Source organism: Elaeis guineensis, chromosome 1, assembly GCF_000442705.2.
Source record: "Elaeis guineensis isolate ETL-2024a chromosome 1, EG11, whole genome shotgun sequence".
Classification (NCBI taxonomy): domain Eukaryota; kingdom Viridiplantae; phylum Streptophyta; class Magnoliopsida; order Arecales; family Arecaceae; genus Elaeis; species Elaeis guineensis.
In genome coordinates, this window is record NC_025993.2 from 151,395,621 (window position 1) to 151,419,441 (window position 23,821).

Consider the following 23,821-nt stretch of genomic DNA (forward strand, 5'->3'; position numbering starts at 1 on the left):
AAATAGCCAGGTAAAATAACAAGGACTCTTAAAACAAACTTAAGGGTAAAGTGAACAAATTTTAATACAATTGAGAAGACTCTTGTTCTATATTTTACAACTTAACCAACCTATAGGGGTTGTTCCCTTAGACTCAAGTAGTCATGAAAATTTAGCACTATTACTCTATGCTCCATTCAAGCACATTGAATATGCTGCCAATTGGAGCTCAACATTTTCTTAATGCTTCGCCGTATAGTAAATAACATATTTTTTTTTGAAAAAATAATACTAAAGGTTTGTTTGGTTCATAGAAAGAACTTTTTCTCATTAGAATACTTTTATCGGGAACCTGATAAGGTGATTTTGATATGTTTGGTTGACCATAAAAATATGACATATTCCATATTGTCTTGTGTTTAGTTGAGCATCTATTTTTTTGAAAAAATTATATAAAATATTTATTATATCCTTAATAAGAGAAAAAACCATATCCTATTTTATTCATAGCTTTAAGGGCTCTTTTGGAAAAAACCTTAAATTCCTAACCTATGGAAAAGGAAAAGTCTCATGTTCCACATGAGTTTTTTTTGATGATACATGAAAATTTTATTTTTACTAGAACGCCATTGTCCAGTCTCTCTCCTTTAAAAAATTCCAGCCAAATAAAGAAGATTTCTTCATTTTCTTATTGACCATGCTTTGCTCTCTTCTTTCCCCACAAACCAAACAAGTTCCAAATGATTAAGCTCTCTCTCTCTCTCTCCCACTCTCACTCTCTTTGGGTTAAAAAGTTCCCTCTTGCTCAAGTGAGAGAAATAATAGCTTTGATTGCCAAGTCAAAAATGTAATCATAGTTCTTAGATGAAAATCACTTTAATACGATCACAGTCTTCCATAATTTTGCTGATGCGCAAACACAGGGCCTATCATGTATCATTAGTAGGCCTAACACCATTTTGATGCGTATCCAACATGTTGGGCCAAGGCCAGCAGGCCCAGTCCAACTGCAATCATGTGTGATTGAGCTATTTCTAAATTCATAGGATTCGATTTTCACTATTTATCCCTATGCATACTTCCCTCTCCCTCTCTCTATTCTATCAGGGTTTACGCCCCCAAGGAGGACTTGGTGATGAACCCAACCGCATCCACCACCTCGTCCTATTTTGTTGGCCACTCGAGAGAGAGGATGCGAGCCATGGAGGATGGAGACAATAAGCCCTTTGATCCCTTCGCCTCCTCCTCCAATGCTGATCTATACATGACCCTCGACATCGACCTCACCGACTCCTCCCATTGCTCCGACGCTTCTAGCCCAAGATCAAGAGTAAGATGAAGGCCGATTCTGCCATCGACCCCGAACCCCTTCCTCCTCCTCATCCTCCATCGGCTCCTATAAAGAAGCGAGACAAGGACGGTGTCGATATGTCCCAAGAACCGGCATGGAGTCCCTTTTTTTCCCAATAGCACCAAAGAGTTTAAGTGCAAACCAATGGAGGTCGGTGATGGGGAGGACACAGTGGTCTGGGAGATTGATATCTTCTTTACTTCTGCCCCTCTCAATGAGGACACTTGTGTAAGGGTCTTTCTGCTAAATTTTTTTGATTGATGGTAGTATAATGATAACGATTCAAGGAGTACTGTTTTAGTTTTGAGATTGTTGCTTTTATGTAAATCGCGAATCTTTTTTTCAAGCACCATCTGTTTAATGTTCTTGAAGTTGATTGGTCCCTTTTTCAAGCACCTTGAGTTTAGTGTTCAAGAATAACACAACAAAAAGAAAGAGAACGGTAAAATCTAGAATTTAACAGAGGTTTAAGCAATGCAAGATTTGGAAGAACTTGGTTATTTAAAGTATATGAATATGTTTGGCATGTTCAACCAAAAAAAAAAGGAAAAAGTCTCTGATGTCTGGGAACGGCTGCTCAAGTCCACATGTGATAGAATTCGTCAACTTGGTCAAACATGTAAAAGATTTTATCATGTTTAAAGAGTGGATTTTGATATAACAAGTAATGTAACCAATAAAAAATAGCCTGGTAAAATAACAAAGACTTTGAAAACAAACTTAGGACTCATTTGGTTGATGAAAAGTAGAGAGAGGAAGAGGCAGTTTCTGAAAAATGAAGAGGGAACTTCTTATTTGGTTAGAATTCGTCAACTTAGTCAAACATGTAAAAGATTTTATCATGTTTAAAGAGTGGATTTGGATATAACAAGTAATGTAACCAATAAGAAATAGCCTGGTAAAATAACAAAGACTCTGAAAACAAACTTAGGACTCATTTGGTTGATGAAAAGTAGAGAGAGGAAGAGGCAGTTTCTGAAAAATGAAGAGGGAACCTCTTATTTAGTTAGAGTTTTAGGAGGAGAGAGAGTAAAAAAAATTCTTTCCATAGAAAGTCATTTTTCATATTTTATGAGAAGTAAAAATTTATGGGGAAGGTGGATTTTGGCACTTCCCATGTGATAAAAAGTACTGGTACTTTTTTCTTTTCCAAAATATTCTTTTAAGATCTATAGTCAAGATTTTGTAAAATATCAATAGATAGTTAGGATAAAATATTAAATAGTGATATAATATAATATTAATATTATTCTAATATTTATATGAATATAATATTAATATTATAATATTTATTATATTTTAATATTATTTAATATTTATATTAATATAATATTTTTATCAATATTAATATAATATTTATATTAATATCTAAATTAATATAATATAATATTTATATCTATATTAATAAATTTATTATATTAAAATATTATTATATTAATATATATTAGTATTATATTAACATAATAAATTATAATGGTTTAATGCTATATTATAATATATTAATATTATATTTATAAAAAATATAATATTAATATTTGTATAAAGTTTAGGAATAAAAAGATATGTCTTATATCTACTAAGGGTATAATAGGTATTTTATACTATTTTTTTAGAAAAATAGATGCTCAACCAAATATAAGTTATCTGCAATAAGTCACTTCTCCATAATCAATCAAATATGTCAAAATTCTATTCTTAAAAAATAATTTTTTGAAAAATTACTTTTTGAAAAATTACTTTCTGAGAAAAAAATTCTTCTTGCGAACTAAACGAATCTTTAAGGGGCCTGGGTCATTTGGTTGGGGGTAATCTAGCATGAAAAAATAATTTCTATTTCAGATTACCATATTTGATATGAAAAAAAAGAAAGAAAGAGATGGTAAAAAATTTGTTGGGCTCCATATTTATTTTTCAGAGAAATAATGTAAAACAATACCATGAGAGAATTGGTATTTGATAAATTTTGGAGTGATGGTAATTCATATTTGATAAAAATATCCTCAATAAAGTGACATATGTAATTATTAAATTTGTTATAATGTCTTTCTAAATTCATTCAATAATTTTTTTTTATAAAAAAATTAAGATGGAGATGGTATTATGTAATGGGTCATGTGATTATAGTCATTATATAAAAATTAATTAGAGATGATAATGCTATCCTAATATTAAAAAATTATTTTATGTTTAAGGGTATATTTATAAATTTGATCATATTTCTATGTAGATTTACCTCCAACTAAACGTGAAATTTTTTTTTCAATATTATTTTTCAAAATAAATTTTCTACTAACCAAATATAGTAAAAAATATTTTTTTAGATAAATATTTTTTAGAAATTATTAGATTACTCTGTAATCTGACATATCTTGACCAAACAAATCATAAGGATAAATTAAACAAATTTTAATACAATTGATGGAACTCTTATTGTATATTTTACAACTTAACCTATTTATAGGGGTTGTCCCCTTGGACTCACTCTATGCTCTGTTCAAGCCCACTGACATGCTGCCAGTTAGAGGCCAACATTTTCTTAATGCTTCACCACATAGAAAACAATATATTTTTTTAAAAAGAATAATACTAAGGGTTCATTTGGTTCATATGAAGAATTTTTTTCATAAGAATATTTTTATTTGGAACTTGATAAAATAATTTTAACATGTTTGATTGATCATAAAAATATGGTATATTCCATATTGCCTTATGTTTGATTGAATATCTATTTTTTTGAAAATATTATATAAAATATCTATTATATTTTTAATAAGAGAAAAGATCATATCTTATTTTATTCCTGATTTTAAGGGTTTTTTTGGAAAAAAACTCAAATTCCTAACCTATGGAAAAGCAAAAGTCTCATATTTCCAATAATTTTTTTTTTCATAAAACATAAAAAATTTATTTCTACTAGAATGCCATTGTCCAATCTCTTTCCTTTAAAAAAACTCCTATCAAATAAAGAAGGTTTCTTCATTTTCTTATTAACCATACTTTACTCTTATTTTTCCACAAATCAAATAAGCTCTAAGGTTGCGTTTGGTAGGGATAGATTGTTGGCAATTTAAAGTAGATCCACTGAATTACTGTATTTGGTATACTTTTTGGGTGGCAATCCAAATTATCATGGCAATCTACATTGGCTCCTATGAGATAATCTAGATTGCTTTGGAGAGAGATGACTATCCAGATTACCACTTCTGTGGCAATATTGCTATAAAAAATTTAGACAAAATTATCTTTAAAAAAAATCACACAAAATCCGTCGTCCAACCCTCCCCCCTTATCTCCTCCCCCACTGGCCCAGTGCAACGCTTTCACCCTCTCTTTTTTCTCCAAACTCCCCTGCGCCCTCATCGCACTCAACCTCCTCCCTACCACCCATGCCCTTGTCATCTCCGATCATGGCCCCCACTTCTGCATCAGTATCGATCTCTCCTCCCTCTTCTTTATCACCGCGGCCCCCTTCGATGATGACCTAGACACCATCCGCGAGCTCCTCCATTGTCGCATTCTCGTGTTGTAGGATGCGGTCTCAACTATCGAGCATTGTCGAAAGCGATGTGGCGAAGATCCACGATGCCTACGTCGGCAATGGGATCGATCTCACTGCAGCCTGCAACATCCAGTGTTGCTCTAAGGATGCTTCTTCTCTATCAAGGAGGTCGACCTGGCCTTCGCCATCGATCTCGGGATGCTCCATCGACTGTCGTCGATTGTCGGGTACGAAAATATTGCCGATCTGACGCTCTTAAAATGGTGGGTCTTGATGTCGAAGGCCAAGGTGATAGGGCTCATCTCCAGGATTTTTGTTTTATTAGATATATTTTAAGAATTTTGATTTAAATTTATAAAATAAAATCAAACTCATCTCTAGTAGTCTAAGAGTCCATAAAAATTTATGGGGGTATTTTAAAAATTTAATTTCATATTACTGGTTATCTGATTGTCATACCAAACATATCAATCAAGATTCTTTATAATTTTACTGTAACATTATCTACATATACCGAATATTATAATCAACATTATTGAGAATTTAATAATAATAATTTATCTTAAAGATAATTTATATTATCTTTCAAGATTATCTAACGATGCATCAAATGCAACCTAAATAACTAAGCTGCCTCTCTCTCTCTCTTACTGTCACTCTCTCATTGGAGAAAAAGGTTTCCTCTTGCTCAAGAGAGAGAAATAATAGCTTTGATAAACAAGTCAAAAATATGATAATAGTTCTTACATGAAAATCACTTTTATATGATCACAGCCTTCCATGATTTTGATGATACGGGGATAACAGAGCCTGGCATGTATCATCAGCAGGCCCAGTAACATTCCAGTGTACATCTAAGACGCTGGGCCGAGGCCAACAGGCCCAGTCCATCTACAATCACGTGTAATTGAGCCTCTTCCTAAATTCGTAGGGCTCATTTTCGCTATGCATCCCTCTACGGACTTCCGTCTCCCTCTACCTCTCTTCTCTGCCAGGGTTTAAGCCCCAAGGGAGGGCTAGGGCTTCGTGACGAACCCAACCACATCCACTGCCTCGTCCTCCTCGTCGGCTGCTCGAGAGACAGGACGCGAGCCATGGAGGACGACGACGACAAGCCCTTCGATCCCTTCGCCTCCTCCTCCGACGCCGACCTCGACGTGGCCCTCGACATAGACCTCACCGACTCTTCCCACCGCTCCGGCCATGCACCGGCGAGGCCCTCCCGCTTCCAGCCCAAGATCAAGGGTAGGATAAAGGCCGATCCCGCCACCGACTCCGGACCCCTCCCTCCTCCTTCTCGTCCTCCAACGGCTCCTATAAAGAAGCAGGACGACGATGTCGGCATGTCCCAAGAATCGGCATCGAGCCCCGTTTCTTTTCCCAATGGCGCAGAGGAGGCGGAGAGCGAACCAATGGAGGTCGACGATGGGGAGGACACAGTGGTCCGGGAGATTGATGTCTTCTTTACTCCTGCCCCTGTCGATGAGGACACCTGTGTAAGGGTCTTCCTGCTAAATGTATATGCTTGAACTGCATTCCATTGCATATTAAAGCAAAATATTTATTTCTGTTCTTTCAGTTATATTGACTCTATACTTATGAATCTTTCCCCTTGCAGCTTTATGTGATGCAATATCCACTTAGACCTTCTTGGCGGCCGTATGAATTGAATGAAAGATGTGAAGAGGTATAATTCCCAATGAATTTGATATTATCATGATATAGTAGTTGTGACATATGTAGCCATATGGGTTGTATGTGTTTTATTTTTTTTAACTTGTATATGGTCATTCATTTGTTTCTTGAAATGGAATTACTGCTCTTGTACCCTTGTGCTGTAATATTCTTCAAATTCTCTCATGTTCTTTTAGGTCAGAGTGAAGCCTAAGCAATCGAAAATTGAAGTTGATTTGAGTCTGGATGTTGACAGTGAAAATTATGACCGGGATGTTGATGAGCCGCTGCGGATAGAAAAGCAGGTAATTATGAATCTTCTCAGAGTTAGAATTTTGTGATGTTAGTTGTAACTCTCATCACCCGTCGGTATTTATCTTTAATGTTCCCTTATTTAACACATGGTATTACCTGCGTACTTTAATTTTTTGTTGATTCTGTTATTACTTAACTTTATTTCCTACAAGGTACTCTAAGCGGCATATTCTGCTCATTGAGAGTAAAATGGGTATCCACTTTACTATATATATATAATATCAGTTTGCTTCTTGCTATGCTGATCTTCTGCTAGTAGAATCTTTTTTTGATGCATTTGAATGCATTATTCCTCCTTTGATCTCAATGAATTCATGCAAGAAGCCAATTGCAGATTGTTTAGATGGTAAATGTTGTTGGATTCTTAATGCAAGATGGTGCAGATGATGAGATGCAGTCAGGAACAACAATGAATCAATGATTTTTTAACAGCTAGATCATTCACTATTTGTTCTTTGTATGAACTAACAACGGACAGTTCTTGTAAAGGCTGCTTCTCTTATGGATGTTTAGAGGTCTTTGGGGCACAGGATGACTTCAACCATTAAATTTTCAAAATGTAGGGCTTTAAGTTTAGTTTCTTGGATGATTTCCATTTAGCTATTGAATCTTCATTAGGTGCTCCATGAAATTTGTTTTGTTGTGGTGATTGATCTATCATTTCCAAATGAATATCATATTTTTGCATTAATTTGTTATCTCATCTGGATTTGCCTCAGCAGTACTTCAAGGTGGTGATTTACATGTTGAAACCTCACATCATATTGTCGTTGCTGTTGTTCTTATTCTACATTAAGTATCCTAGCATAGAAGATTTATTGACATCTGTAGGACTTTGTAGCAATCTTTGATTCTGTTTCATGTGGAAGGAACAGTCATGATGATTGAATCTAGTGATATTTTTCTCCCTTAATAATCAGAAGTTTAATAGGGACTATGTGGAAGAAGAAGGGATGTGGCATATTATAGACACATGCACATGCACGTATATATACAGCTGACCCCAAAATTTTGGGAAAAGTATGGATGATTATGATTACATATATATTTTTCAATGCATAGTCCAATCTTCAGAATTTAAAATTTGGGCCAACCCTCTGTCAGAGTCATCCAAATGGTGTTGGTTCAGTTTCCTAATCAACCCAAGACTTTTCTAGACCACCCTATTGCAATGCAAGGATATTTTTAACACAGTTTATTACAGTAGGATTCCAATAGACCACAACATTGACTTTCTCAATCAGCTCTATTCCCTAGCCAACTAAGATTCAAATTCCTAGCTTCTTAGGGAACTTTAAGCCAACTAAGACTTTAATTTTCTTCCTTGAAATAAATCCAAGAAGTAGTTGAAGACATATTAAGTTGATGTCACGGGTTCACAACCAAATTCCAGTACATTAGGAACTCTACTTTTGCCCTTTTTTTGCTTGTGAGATCTAAGAATCTTCTACACTCTTTTGTCCCACTAAGCTCTTTTATGAGATTGACGTCTAGTACTGGTAATCTTGTCATATAGTATGTGCTTTACTTGTTCCTTTTGGAATGGTGTATAGTCTCATCCATCCATTTAGCACACCATTGTCCATTTTGTATTACTTATTTGAATTTGCAAGACATGTTAAACTCTAATGGTTATCCTACATGATAAACATTGTCATTCACCTTTACAAGTACTTGCAAGGCCCAAATCGGATCTTCTCTACCAGTCTTAACAAAGCTAGTTACCTCTTTGACAACTCTAAAGCAAGTGTCGAAGTATTACATATTGCGCATGTACGACAGCATCTGCGACCATGCAATACCATGTTGACACTAGGCATGCATTGTTGCAAATACATGCACAAGTTCGTAACTAGGTCTACAATTACATGCAAAATATGCTTTTTTTTTTGAACCAATTTAAATTGCTTTCTAGTAGTCTATGGTGAGTAGTCTATGGTGATGTTATGAACTGCAGGGAGAAATGTTGCTTATTCATAGAAATCTTGCATCGTAAACTGCCGTGCATATGTGTACTAATTGTTGTTTATTATGTTATTGCGTAGTTTCAAACATTTTATTGAAGCAAGTAAAATTACAGTCTAATACGCATCATACACTAGCTAAAATTATCAATAAGAAATACGGGGGAAATATTACTATTTACTTGTTTCGGCAGTAACATCATGTTGTTTGTTCGTGCTGCAAATGTAGTAACAGAATTGTCAAAAGGTGGTATATTGAGGAACTTGTTTATGTGTTACCTTAATATTGAGCATTTGTTTCAATGAGAATTGTGACTTATCATTTGTTGGTACGTTTGATCCTTGTTTTGTGTTGATATTTTGTTGGTGTGACGTGCCATAGATATGCTATGATTCAGATTGGCACTTAAAATCGTTGCCTTTCATTCGTTATATTTAAAATCTATAAGTATGCATAACTTTAGAAACAATGAGGTAATAATACCTTTAGATTGAAAGTACTGGGAATGAGGGCTGGGTACTTGAGTGGCAATTCTTAAGGTACATGGCTTGTGTAATAGAATATCCTAAGAACTGTGACCTGCATGCTTTTATCCTTTATTCTCTCCTTGTGCATTTCTCGGAATGCCTGTTATTGTGGACTTCATCTCACATTTGGTTTCTACCTGAGTGATGCTGCACCACCAAGATGCTCTCCCACACCCTGACCTTTTTTTTGAGCAAATCCCCTGTTGTTGTTCATAGTAAGAAGATCTCTTGTAAATTATGACCGTTTGTCCAATCCTCTAACCTATATTTGATACATAAACACATTTAAATCTCTTAGGAAAAAATTACTGTGGCTGATTCTTAAGTTCCAATCCACCTTTTGGGTAACCTCCTGCTTATATTTTGTATTTTCTAGATTTTGTCATCATCAAAGGCTTCTTTTGCAACTAGCTATGCTGTCGGGCTTCTGAGAGGCAACCAGGTAAGCTATATGACAGAGTTGGTAAACTTTTCATATTCTTCTCACCTTTAAATAACTTCATTTCATCTTTTCCTGCTCAATATGGAGGCAACCTTTAAATTCAAGCGATGTTACAGTTTAAATGCCTAGTCATGTAAAATGTGCTTCTTATTGTTTATCTGATTGAAATTATTTTGTATATTGTCTTAATGTATTTCTCTTACGGTTACATTCATTCCTGTGAAATGTGGAGGTTAAATTTGTTTGATTTGTAGTAGGATAAGTTCTTTGGATTGGAAGAATTAATTTTCAGATGATAGTGATGCATAATGATTAACACATCATCATGACACCTGATCTGGAGAGTATGCCTCAGTCAGTTGATGATAATAAAATATGCTTGCTCCATATTTGTCTAACACAGACCAGACTGACCAATAAGTGTTAATGAAGGACAATAACCAGGTTATTTGTAGTTTGTTACTGAGATTATAGGGTACAGAATATGGGGATACAGGAATATGGCTGGCGAAGGCAGCATAACACGAGAATAACCATAATTAGTGGCAAAGAAAGTTGATCACTAGCCTGTGAGAAGCGTAATCTTCAGTTTGATTACAATTGTAATGCAAGAGCCAAGATGTATTTGATAATGCACTTCTGTGTTTGTCTTTCTAGTTGTTATGAGCTTCGCTAAACATTCTCATTTTGATGATACACTGAGAAACTCCTTCTGCTTTCTTTTTTTTTTCCCTTTGTGATATTTTTCAATTTCTGTTCTCCATGTTTTGAACAAGACAATCATACCAGTCTATGAGAAATGGTCAAAGACAAAAAAGTAATGTTAATAGTCCAATACTCCCATCCATCTCGTTTACTTATCCTTTTTTTTTTTTGGTTTCTTCTCTTATACATAAAATATTTAAAGATTTTGGTTAAAATCAAAATGCCAAAAAAAAGAATTAGGTCAAGCTAATTTCACTGTTCTAAAAGCAAATATACTTATAACATTTTGATGCTCAGTGTCATAGCATAGTCTGATTCTAATTGCTGCCCAGGAGTTTGGTAGCTCTACTTATAAATTCATTTGCAGTGTTATTATTTTATGAATAACAATTAAACAAGTGCCTTTCAATTCTTTGCTGTGAGTGTAACATTTATCTGGTCAATTGGGTATTTGATTATTAAGAAACTTTGAACTCATTTCCCCTTTTATCTTGCAGTTGCACTTGAATCCTGTTCATGCAGTCGTGCAGCTTCGGCCATCAATGGATCACATAGATGCTGGGCTTCAGAGAAGGAAACATAGTGCAAAAGGAGTACAAGATAGTGCGAAGTCTACTGACGAAATTTCTGAACCTCCAAAGCCATCTATTAGGCAGGTGAGCTCTGGTTTGTTGTCATCTTTTATAAACACCTCTCTCTTGAATAAAATGCTTAACCTTAAACTTCAAAATCTGGTCACTGTAGTGGGTTACTTACTCTGAGGTTGATTATACTCATAATGTTTTGCCATCATCACAAATGTTTATTGTCCGTTTTGGTACTCTATTTTTGTGATTCCTTTATTTTTCTTTTTTTTTAAATTTCCATCCCATATATGAAGTATGTTCATATTGAAAAATGTGCAGCTGCATCAAGTCAAAACCATAATTGTAACTATCATCAACAAGTCTTTAACTCTCAAAATTAAATCTGTCTGCCAATTACATGCTTCATCACACAAGGTTTTCATTTTTTTTTTTTTGTTCGAAGTATCTCACTTGTTCCTCTTCTCTGTTTTTTTTTTTGTAATCAAATTGATGATATCCATCTTACCTATAGCTAAAAATGGGCTTTGGTCAGTTCAAAAGCCCATTGAGTTGAATCACTATTAGGCTGGGTTCTGTTGAATGTTTTGCCTTTGCTGACTAGGTTGGGCTTAAAAATCAAGGCCTGAATCGAACTATGGCAGCACTTAGTAGCCTCTTGTCCGGCTCAAGGCAAAGCATCTTGCAAATATTTAATGAAACATATATCAGATGAGTGTTTTATGCTCTTGCTTTAAAAAAATAAAATAATGAATGGAGAGATGTAAAGTATTGATTATTTATATTGCTAGATAACCTCATTTTAGTTTTGATGTAAATCCAGTTTAGGAACCAGAGACTGTTGTTTATCCTTGTATCATTTATCAATTTTATGTCGGGCAGGACCTCTGCCCAGCTTGTGAATTTGAGTTTCATTTGGTGGGTTGGTGATACATTGCTTTAAAATATAGACTCAAGCAAATAGCTGTGGTAGCTGACTTGGTCTTGCTAGACCTTTTTTTGCGTTGTTTGACCTGGTTGGCTTCTAGTGAAATATTGCAAATTGTTTAGTGTGGATTTCAAGTCAAGACATCTATAATGATATTTACAATTTTACATGCATACTGCACTGCATTTTTATTTTGGCTATGTAAGAGTAATTGGACATTTGAAACACATTTAGATTTGCTATGGCTCTTCATGATAAACAGTGTTATGCATATAACAAGCCATCTCATTTTGGAGATGCCATATGGAGGAAAATAGCCATGATATAACGCACTAATATTGTTTCTTAATTTGGTTTCCTTATTATATACTTTTGCTTCCATATAATGTCTTTGATATTATAGCCCAAATCATTAAAATTGCGTCTTTTAGCAGGGAAAGAAGGTTTCAGAGGATTCAAATGAAAACATCGATCATGAGGTGAGAATTCTTGGTTAAGCTCATGACACTCGGTCCTTTGTTAGACTGCCACAATATGTTTAGCCTAGCTTGGCATTTTGCGTTTAGTCCCTTGCATGCAGCTATTATGCCTCTTCTGTGCATGGTCATACCTAATTTCCACATGCTTATCCATGGGCCAAGGATTAAACACAAAATGGCCATCAAAATTAAGTCTGGAAAAAACTTTGTCAACGCGGAGTAAATGTAAAATGGTAGTCAATCCAGGTGCTGGACCTAGATTTTCCCTATTTTCTTTACTCAATCTCAGTTACAATCTACGTTTCCTCTTTTGTCCCCCCCAGTTTCCTTTTCTTGTTCAGGAGATGGTGAACATTATTGACATCTTGTAATTGTTATTAGTGACATGCATTTATTTCAAAGATAATTGTTGGGATTGGTTGCATCACTTTGGTCTTGAATACTGAAATGTGATACAGGTAAATTTTAAAATGATCTGTTACAGACTGTAGTAGGAGCTAGAAAAGGAGATTGGACCATAAGTTGCTTGATATTAAGATTGTTGATCTAGAAAAGATTTATTACATCTTTTATATACTAATACAGTTGTATTCATGGAAAAGGACCAAATATGGCATAGGATCTGATTCCATCTTAACCTTAGTGAGAAACTGTGTGGATGATGAAGAGCCATTGTTGCTATGGTTTCTGGCCTGGTGCTCGGGCAACTGCCTGAGTGATACACATGCCTTAGAATGCCCATGTAAGCCTAACATGGATTGTTTACATAATTGCATAAACAAAAACACACACACACACACACACACACACACGCACACACACACCACAAATGTATGCATAGATATATGCAGAAAAATGTGTAAATGTAGATCTATAAATGTGTATATGTATGTAATATGATTGTATATGGACATAAATTATTTGTACACTCATACATGTGATCATGTAGTCTTATATATGAAGTGTTTTCTTCTAATTGGAGGTTGTGGGGTAACATGGACGGAGGTTGTGAGGAAGGATTAACATCAGAGGTGGCCCTAAATAGGAGTATGTGGCAAATGATGATCCATGAACTGGACCCTGAATAGTTGAAAATTGCTGGATGGTTATGATTATGGTTTTCTTAATTTTTTTTTGTAAATGACACATGGATGCTAGTTTTTTTTTGTAAATGACACATGGATGCTAGTAAGGGATTGAGATGCATCAGATTGGACTCAAGGGAAAATAATCAGATTGTTTAAGAAAAGTAACTGAGTATCCTGTGTTAAATAAGTGGCCATAACTGGTGTTTCATTCAAAATCCTAGATCTGAACTGTGGCCTTAAGCAAGATGAGCTGTGGAAGAAGTTTGCCGATGTTAATGTGATTCGATCTGCATGCTTCAGATTTCTGCTTCTATACCTCTATGCGTACACACACACACACACACATATATATGTTTCATGCCATCTTAAATTAACGTGAGTTTTTTTTTTGGGTATATGCAGCCATGGATTTCGCTGGAATACCATCCAATTGATGGTCCCTTTGCAGAGAGATACCACCAGAAAATGGCGGCAGAAGAAAAGAATATTGTACAATTTACAATGAAACCGTAAGCTTTTTTGATTTGCTGATCAGTTCATAAAGTTTTTATATGGCACAATTTTTACTGTAAAATTTTATAAGAAACCTTGAGGCTTGACCATTGTGTTTTAATTGTTTCTTGCAGGTCTGATTATGTCAACACACTGTGCCCTGGAACATCAGCTGACAAGAAGAGAACTAGAGGGCCCCCAAGAAGGTGCAAGTCCTTAAATATAAAATTTCTTATGTAGACATTACATCAATGTTCAGAATGATGCACAAGTACATGGGTCATTGCCATTGTTTGATGGGATGGGAGTTTGTTACATTACTCATACCATGGTCAGGATTATGTAGCATATCATCATTGGTTTTATTCTTCTTGCACTCTGCCATATGAACTTGTGTTGTTAAGTTGTACTAGTTTACTTCATTATATTTGTTATGCATAATATTTAAAATCTTGACATTAAATTCTGACTTTCAGTTTTGCTTTTTGTTCATTAGAAAAAAAATAAAATAAAAATATGCATGCAACTGTTATTAGATAGGCAGATATAATATGTCTGTATACTATACCTCTGTATATTGGATATTATTACTGATCTAAAGAGTGGTATCATCATTTACACTCAAATAAAATTTAAATCAAACGATATTGCAGCTTATTTGAAGTTTGTCATAATAAGGTCGTCTAAATTATGAAAAAAAAAAATGTTACTTTGCATTTACCTTTTGTAGGCAAGCTGTTTCAGGTCATTTAACCTTGTAAAAATGCATAGCTTGTTTCTTATCCCAATAAATATGCATGTCTCTTTGGAAGTTAAAAATGCCCAAGGTTTTTGTATTTGATTTAATTGACATTTATGTATTGTAAATATGTTATTGTAAATATTATTTAATGGCTATTAGCTTTTTTGGTCATCATGGGCTTTGTTGTCCTGATTATGCATCAACTTGCTGAAGCTTATATTTTATTCTTTTTTTTTCCTATATTTAAGTTTCAACTCCTGGCAGTGAAGGCATCCTGTAGTTTGGTTATTGTTTTGCCATTTAATCTTTTATAGGTCTAATATCTCTGGAAATTTGGGATGTTTAGATTCTAGTAATTGATCTTGAAAACTGGCTTACTCGCTTAAATTCAACATTCCTTTTCCAATCTACTAATTTCATGATACTGTCTTCATAATTTGATCTATTTTTTAACCTAATTATCTCTGTTAGGTAGACCTATTAGCACCATTCCAACATTTCGCTATCTATGCCACAGTCTAATTTGTTTCTAAACCATGTTTACGATCTACAGTTTTCTGCATCTATGTTACTCTTTCTAAAGTTTTGCTTTTTTTAACAGTAGGGTATACTGTTATGCTGTGAGTTATAATAATCTGCTGATGTTTTAATTAATCTACAGGGTCTTGCTCTCAATGCCATTGGAAGAACGACTAAATAAGTGGTTAACTGAGGTTTAATCTCCTGTTACCATTTATTTGAGATTATTTTTATAATGCATATTTTACTTTATGCAGGACATGATTTTGACTGAACACTTATTTTTAAATCTGTGGTCATGGATTAATAACTTATTGTTTGTAGAATTGCACCAAAGTTGATTCTACGTGTGGTATCCTTGTAGTTATAGAGGTCAGAAAATATACCACTCAATTATTAGCATCACTCTAAAAGCTAAAATAAGCACTGATCTTGATGCACACCTATGGCGATGGTTGTTGACCACGGAAGGTCAGTCAAGAAGTTGCAGAGACATACATATATATCTACATGGTGAATCAGTGATGCTTTAATGGCTCACACTGGTCATGATCTACTACAAAAAAAGTGCTTAAATACAAACTTTTCAAACTCTGGAGACTGGTTATGTATATGCCATGTGATTACTTAATTAGCTCATAAAGGAGAATCTTTTTGATCCATTGTTGGGAATTGTCCTGCCTACTTGCATTTCCTATGTACACATGTTCTAGCAAATGTGGAACTCAACAAACAGTTTCTATCCTTTCACTGAAAAAAAGAGTATACTTAGATGGTCTGCCATATTGGCACATGGTGTAACTAAGCTATGCCCTAGGAAAATAAGTGCATGCCTTTGGATATATGCCAAGGCTAGAACTCAATCAATAGGTTTCTAATTGGTGAAAACTAAAATATGACCGTACAAATCGAATATCCACAATATTAATCATCATCTGCAAGAAGTAAAAAAAGAGTACACAGGTTCTTTACCTGTTTCTCAAGTGGGCATAAAATGAATGGTACCTAAGCAATGATTTGCAAAATGTATGATGCACCATATTATCTGAGTATCTGCATCCTTGGCCTATTATACACTTCTTACAAGCTAGGTTTTAATAACAAAAACAAATCCCGAAATCCCGAAAATTGGAACCTCTAAAACCATTAGTTACTGTTACCATGGAAATAATAACTGCTATTTACCTAGTTTAGCCGTCGCTTGGAGATTTGGGAGTGAAATAATTACTGTTATTGTTGCCATCATTAGCTGCATTAGAGGACATAACAGACTCCAATGGGAAAATAACAACATTATTTGCTTATGTCACTGTTCATTAAGTGAAGAATGTTTTAGGATTTTCATGAAATAAAAATAATTCTTTTGAATTAGTGGGAGTTATGAAATTTCTGAAAAAATGCATCTGTTTGAAAAACCATGAAAAAGTCTGATGAGAACAATTTTTTCCATTATATAATAGCATTTAAGAGGATATATATATGTATGTATGTATATATATGTATGTATGTATATATATGTATGCATGTATATATATGTACATATGTATATATATCTATGTATATGTATGTATGTATATGTATATGTATGTATGTATATATATATATATATGTATATATATATATATATGTATATATGTATATATATATATATATATGTATATGTATATATATATATATATATATGTATATGTATATATATATATATATATATATATGTATATATATATATATATATAGGGGCAGACTTGGGTAAGGTCGATCGGATTTGGGCTTAGATTAGGTCAGTTTAAAATTGTACAATGGGGATCCTACATCGATGATCCAAGCCATTGGATGTGATCTATTATCTCAAAACTGCTTACATATCAAAAATTATATGATTTGAAAATCCCTAACCTATGCATCAAGTGATCAAAAAAATATATCTAATTCAATTTTATTTAGGTTATCCAATTTTTGACTACTTGATATATAGGCTAGGGGTCTCCAAATCATATAATTTTTTGTGTGCAAACAGTTTTGAGGTAATAGATCACATTCAATGGCTTGGATCATTGATATAAGACCTCTATTATAGAGTTTTGACCTAACCGGATCCGAGTCTAGCTTGACTCTCTCTCTCTCTCTCTCTCTTCTCTATATATATATATATATATATATATCCCAGATTGTCATATATAATATAATTGGAGTTGGCTGAAGCTGAAACATTGGCTGCTCTCTTTTATTTTTGCTGTTAATCTAAATCTCGCTTAAAAGATACAAGAATGAAAATTCAATAGATCTGGATGTGCATTAATTAATTTGAGAATCTTGTCGGTTATGCATTTTGAGATGTGATGATTGTGCTATTCAAGGTTGACATATTGTGATCTTTTGGACGGGCAGTTCCTGTGTGTTGGAAGACATGCTAGTTCATTAAATGATTTAGAGCTGGCATTTTAAGACACTAATCTATCCCGTGTTTTTTTTTAAATACACCAATTTTATCTACCTTATACTAGTGCATTAGCTTTAAGGAAAAGGAACAAAATACTACTGATTTCATAGCAAGGATTTTGTATCATCCTAGATATGTAATGATTGATATTTAATATGTGCATTGCATAGTTCAATAATATGTAACAAAAACCAAGTGCTTTTGCTATTAAAAACTCATAATATTAAAACTTATGATAAAAAATGTAAGGGACTATTAACTATGCTTCAAGTCAGAAACATCTTATATGTCTAATCTATAGATTGGGCCTTTAAATGCTTATACAATATAAGCCCCAAAAGCATCCAGAGTACAAGTTTCAAACTGTGTTGAATAGAAACAAGGCCGTTCAACATGGTCGAGGATATCTTTAAGACATGTAGTGGGCACGCTTGTACTGCTACATATTGGTTTATGATTGTGCATAGCTCCTCAAGGTGCATGAATACATTTTGATACACATCGACACAAGCTGACATAGGTAGTATGAAGGTGCACACCCCTATGTCGAGCTAATAATCCACTATCATAACAAGTATGTTACTTGTATTGCATGGACATGCTTTAACCTTGATTACGAACACCCGATGCATAAGAACTCTTTAGATCATATGATTTTGGGCCTTTAGGCATCTTAAATAGTGTAGATCATGTTGGGTAGTATGAATTTTCAAATTATATGGCTGATCGCTGATATATAAGGTATGATAATTCCAATTAGTTTGGTGTTCCAATCCTACCAACTGAAATACAGCAATCAGCCATTTAAATTGATAATCCATATTGTTGATCATGTTCTACAATATTCAAATGTTTAAAAATCAAAAGTCAAATGTATTGGAGATCTCTTCCTTGTGCATCATGCAGTCATAAATGAATAGTTTTAGGGCAAGATGTAACTTTGTAAGCCAGTTTGTTCTTTAGAACATCCAAACATTTTGGTCTGTATAATGAGCAGTGTTGATTCTCAATTTGTATGACCCACTTGAGGCCTAGATAATGAACCTATAAAACAAATGATTTTTTGAAAATTTTTATGTTGTTGATCTTGATCAATAGTGTGGATACTCAATATTTTTGGCCCAATATTGATTTGCATCTTTATTGACCTATATGCACTTCAAACTTATTTGACTAACTTGGCTCAACTAATAGTTTTTACACTTTTAGTTGTCCAATATCATTTTCTTAATTTAAGTGAAATGCATCATTCTATTTTCTCTTGAACCATCCTAATGTAGTTTGCATTCAACATTTTTTTTGATTACAAGATTTTTTTTTTCCCCAATTTTTTGCTTTTCAATGCAGTGTTCTCAAGTGAACCATTTTGATGCTCTCATGTATCTTGCTCCTACGAACTCAGAAAAAGATGTTTTGAAGCTGCTTCAGCTACATGCATATTTGGTACAAGGATTATGGGTTACCAAGAGCTCTTTGCTTTATGAAGGTTTTAATGCTTTAGCTAGAGACCACATCCTCTTTCTATTCAGTAAGAACCCTGTGATTCACTCTGACAAGCTGAAGACGTTAAGATCTGCTCCTTTGAAGCATATACTGAGCACATTAGCTGTTGAACGGTCTGTCTTTAGTGACTGGAAATTTAAAGAGCCCACCGATATTTCATTCCTGAAGCGCTATCCAGATATTGTGAAGGAACAAGAATGTGCTTGGTCAAGTCGCGAGGAGCAATTCATGGATAATTTACGTCGATTTGGTAGAAACATTCATATGATGACCAAAAATTCATTGAGTCCCAATATTATGAAAAACACTGGTGCCGCAGGTAGAGTTGATCCTGATGCAAACAGAAGTAAAGAAGGGACAATGAGCTCAGCAGGAACAACAATGTCCAGTGAAACTCGAGAAAATCTTCCTCGGGCACTCTTGAAAATTTTTCAAGAGAAAAGGGTCCGTAGGTAATGCTTATGATGACTTGTTAACATAATATTTTGACATGTATGGCTATTATATCTTTATATACTGATTAAGCTCTAGTCCTTTAGATACACATTACTCATCCCTTCATTCAATGTTCTTTCCATACGAAAGATTATGACAACTAATCCATGAACTTGACACTAAGGGCAGGAAGCAACCCCTGCAAGAGTACCATGGAGTTTGTTATTTACCATATGTGTGTGCTGTATTACTTGTTTTATTTGTAAGGTATTTTTTTCTCTAGGATGTTTTTTTAACTTTTTGAAACCTGATAGGCAGATTCTTTCAATGCTCTGTAAAAGTTTGAACTCCTGAAGTACTGCAAAGCAACTGGCTGGACTTTTTGAATAAGTAATTTTTGAGAATTGTCTGACACATTTTTTCCCTTTTTCTGCTTTTCCCCACAAAATCTGCTTCACAAGTGGCTTAAGGCTTACATTTTGCACCATTTATGGTAGGCTTGACATCACTTTTTGATTGTTTTCACCACCATTGGAAGGGATGGCATGTATTTTTTGAATTAATTTTGCATGCTTATACACTTTTGACCAAAGTAAGCAATCATGGTGCTGGACCTGTACCAGTACCATGTTGATACAATGTCAGTACACATTATGGGGGTTGGTTCGGTGTATATGAACAGTTGGTATGCCCCTGGACCAACTATCGGTTCGGTACTGGTAATGTACTTGCACTGCAAATGTTGCTTGTGAGCCATGTTGCTTTGCTAAATCTGGTCATTTTCAATATTTTTGATGCAAGTAATATGCACATTTCCAGCATGCAATTGCAGGTTCTTGTGTAATGAAGTTTAGCATATTATCCAAGACCAAACACAGCATCCTCATGTACTGAAATTTTGTTTGTCCACTGTTTCTATGAATTTTGTTAATTCTCTAATTCAAAACTGATTGTCCATCTTTCTGTGAATCTTGTCCACATTTGCAGCATAAATTCGATTGTCAGTGGATTAAGGGACCTGGCAATTTCCAGTTCTTCTCGTCCAAGAGATGATCCTAAAACTAAAGCACTTGTTAATGCTGCTAAAAGTGGTGCTGATGCTCCTTTACCTGAGCTTCAATCTGTTATAAGTCAAGTTGCTGTGAATATTCATGGTTTATATGTTTTAAAGTCCATGGGGAATCCGGCACTAGATCCATTGAGGTTACAGAAGATCAATTCTCTTCTCATTTTATCTGTAAAATTGCATAATCTTTTTTTTTCCTTATCCTTTTGGTTCATTTTTGGGCAGAAATGTTGTGATTGACCTTTTTCGGGGCAAGGAACCTAATGCAAAATTAAAGAAACAGGAAATTTGCAAAGCAGCAGAGTTTCGTCTCAAAAGGAATATTACTGATTCTGAATATAATCAGGTTAGCGGCAAATTATGTTCAGAGAATTGTTGGAATACCAAGTTTCAGGTGCTGCATAACTGCTACATGTTTATTGTGTCAGGCAAATTTTATGCTGCAAAAAGTTCTATTTTAGCAAGGTTGCTAAGGTTAATTTACCTATTTTAATAAGTTTTCCAGTTATATAAAGGCCTTTTAAAGAGCTTTCAGACGCGCAGCTCATTTGTAAACATTTTCTTCAATGGGCTCAGTTACTTGTCTTTCCAAATTTTTCTGATATTATGAATTAAAAGTTTTGACTGAAAGTCCATGTTCCTACTTTCATAGAAAATGGTGCGCTTCTATTTTGTTTTTCTTATGGTTAAGTTGAAGGCATGGAATGTATTCATGGAACTAATTTCTCATGCACTTTCTTTAATGGGCACGGTTACTTGTTTGTCTTTCCAAATTTTTCTGATATTATGAATTAAAAGTTTTGAATGGAAATCCATGTTCCTGCTTTCATAGAAAATGGTATGCTTCTATTTAGTTTTTCTTATGGTTAAGTTGAAGGCATGGAATGTATTCATGGAACTAATAGCTCGTGGCAGTTTCTTCAATAGGCTCGGTTACTTGTTTGTCTTTCCAAATTTTTCTGATATTATGAATTTAAAGTTTTGACTGAAAGTCCATGTTTCTGCTTTCGTATAAAATGGTACACGTCTGTTTAGTTTTTCTTATGGTTAAGTTGAAGGCATGGAATGTATTCCTGGAACTAATTTCTTGTGGCAGTTTCTTCAATGGGCTCGGTTACTTGTATGTCTTTCCAAATTTTTCTGATATTATGAATTTAAAGTTTTGACTGAAAGTCCATGTTCCTACTTTCATAGAAAATGGTACACTTCTATTTAGTTTTTCTTATGGTTAAGTTGAAGGCATGGAATCTATTCATGGAACTAATTTCCTGTGGCACCATCCGTTCCTACTTTCATAGAAAATGGTACACTTCTATTTAGTTTTTCTTATGGTTAAGTTGAAGGCATGGAATCTATTTATGGAACTAATTTCTAGTGGCACCATCCGGAGCCCACCAGCCATATCAGTATGGTAATTCAGGCATTAATTTGCTATCAGGTTACTTTACCCTCTTCATGTAGGCTAAAGGCCAAGCATTATGAGAATAGGTCTAGAATGATTGGCTGGAAAAAGTTAAAAGAACCTAAGATTGGGGTCAGAAAGATGAAGTGATTTTATAATCATAGATTCACTAATTAATAACTTCATTTTCAAGATATGCTTGAAGTGAATAGGTTTGTTAAAAATGTTGGATTTCCTGTTTGTAGGCTTATTTCATACCTAGATTCATGTAGATGTAGGATAGAAACTATGAATATGATGATTTGTGTTGAATCATTTGTCTATAAATGTTTCAAACATGCAAATATACGTGTCATTTGCCTCATATGGATGTCCATATTCTGTCCTAGTCCATTATATAATATGTATCTTGTATGTATCTTCATTTGATTTCTGCAGGTTGTAAATGAGCTATGTGTATCTAGCAAGGGAGCATGGGTGCTGAGAAGTGATGATTAAACCAAGTTGATGTGTACAGTATTTAACTGACCGCCATATAGTTTTCTCTTTCTGGTAATCATCTAAGACTGATTGATACATTGCCTTTTGAATTATCAAAGCATTGTGTTCCTAGCCTTCTGGTCTATGCTTATTTTGGTTGCTTTCCATGCACGGTTTGTAATCTGTCAATGCATGCAGCAGTGACTTGTGAAACATTTAGGTACTCCTGGTATTAATCAATTCATCCGCTGGCAAATCTTTTTCTTCGCAAGCATTATTTGTATACATACAGAAAATCATGCAAATAAACATACTGTTTGGTCGAGTTGTGGTAAATTTAGTGGTTCATATTCACATCCATGCGTGCAATTTCCCAAATTTATATGGTTATTTCTATCTATTTTTATCTAGTTAATCATGTTTAACTCAATGTTCTTTCTTGGCAGTTTCACGCTTCTTTAACAGCCTGGGAGATTGGTATTACCCGCAACAGTCAAAATGTTTCTGGCTGATTCATTAGTTCCTCTGCTTCTCTCTTGTTTTAGACTTGTAGGTAATCTCTTGATTGTATAATTTCTTGCTAGTTTCCAGATTTTCAATTCACTGGAAACACAATATAGTAGAGAGCAAGGACTGACCTTGCAATTGATTTCAAGATTCCGTCATCTGTGAAAGATAGTTATTTTTTCATAATATTCAATATTAATTATAGGGATGCATCGATTGGATGGATACAGGTAAAATAGTTACACAGAAATATAAATTAGTAATAGTAAGACCAATTTAATTGGCAAAGGGCTTTGGCAACAGCTATATATTTTGGACTGATTATTATTTTGGGAATTATTTATTTATTCATACAGCTATTTGCGAGTTTCAATATTTTTGTGGGTAATTCAGTTACAACTAATTCAGGTGAGAAATGAACTATTTCAGTGATATTTTTGTAAGTAGATTAGTTTTCTTCACTATTTTTGTCCTTCAAATGTGGTTGGATCTCCAAAAATTGTCTCGAACAAATTGATAGCAGTAGCCTTTGGTTAAAGCTTGATGTTGTCCTGGTCTTTGTGAAAAAAATTTGGTAGTTCTATGCTGCAATTTTAAAATTTTCAACAAAATTATTTTAGATTAAACTATTTAATCTATATTACATGTATAAGATGATATCTGAAGTACTAAATAAAAATTTATAATATGAGTTTATAT

General features: G+C 34.1%; 1 protein-coding gene across 4 annotated transcripts; it reads left to right on the forward strand.

The window, feature by feature from the left end:
* The first annotated feature begins 5,766 nt into the window (after positions 1-5,766).
* On the forward strand, positions 5,767-23,324 carry LOC105033435 (uncharacterized). Of its 4 annotated transcripts, none has more exons than XM_010908242.4 (14): positions 5,767-6,346; positions 6,448-6,516; positions 6,701-6,808; positions 9,687-9,752; positions 10,955-11,113; positions 12,401-12,448; positions 13,939-14,045; positions 14,163-14,234; positions 15,432-15,483; positions 19,077-19,684; positions 20,655-20,870; positions 20,959-21,079; positions 22,574-22,687; positions 23,062-23,324. In XM_010908242.4, the coding sequence occupies exons 1-13, from the start codon at positions 5,924-5,926 to the stop codon at positions 22,631-22,633; spliced, it is 2,109 nt and encodes a 702-aa protein (XP_010906544.1). In that variant the 5' UTR covers positions 5,767-5,923; the 3' UTR covers positions 22,634-22,687; positions 23,062-23,324. The 4 variants fall into 4 exon arrangements, with proteins under 4 accessions (XP_010906544.1, XP_010906545.1, XP_010906546.1 ...); XM_010908243.4 differs by having other exon boundaries at positions 12,404-12,448; XM_010908244.4 differs by having other exon boundaries at positions 5,767-6,325.
* The last annotated feature ends 497 nt before the right edge of the window (positions 23,325-23,821 follow it).

Coding starts and splice junctions, on each gene's coding strand:
- LOC105033435 (XM_010908242.4), top strand. CDS start 5,924: ATGGAGGACGACGACGACAAGCCCTTCGATCCCTTCGCCTCCTCCTCC. Junction 6,517..6,700: donor TGAATGAAAGATGTGAAGAG/GTATAATTCCCA, acceptor ATGTTCTTTTAG/GTCAGAGTGAAGCCTAAGCA. Junction 15,484..19,076: donor TAAATAAGTGGTTAACTGAG/GTTTAATCTCCT, acceptor TTTTCAATGCAG/TGTTCTCAAGTGAACCATTT.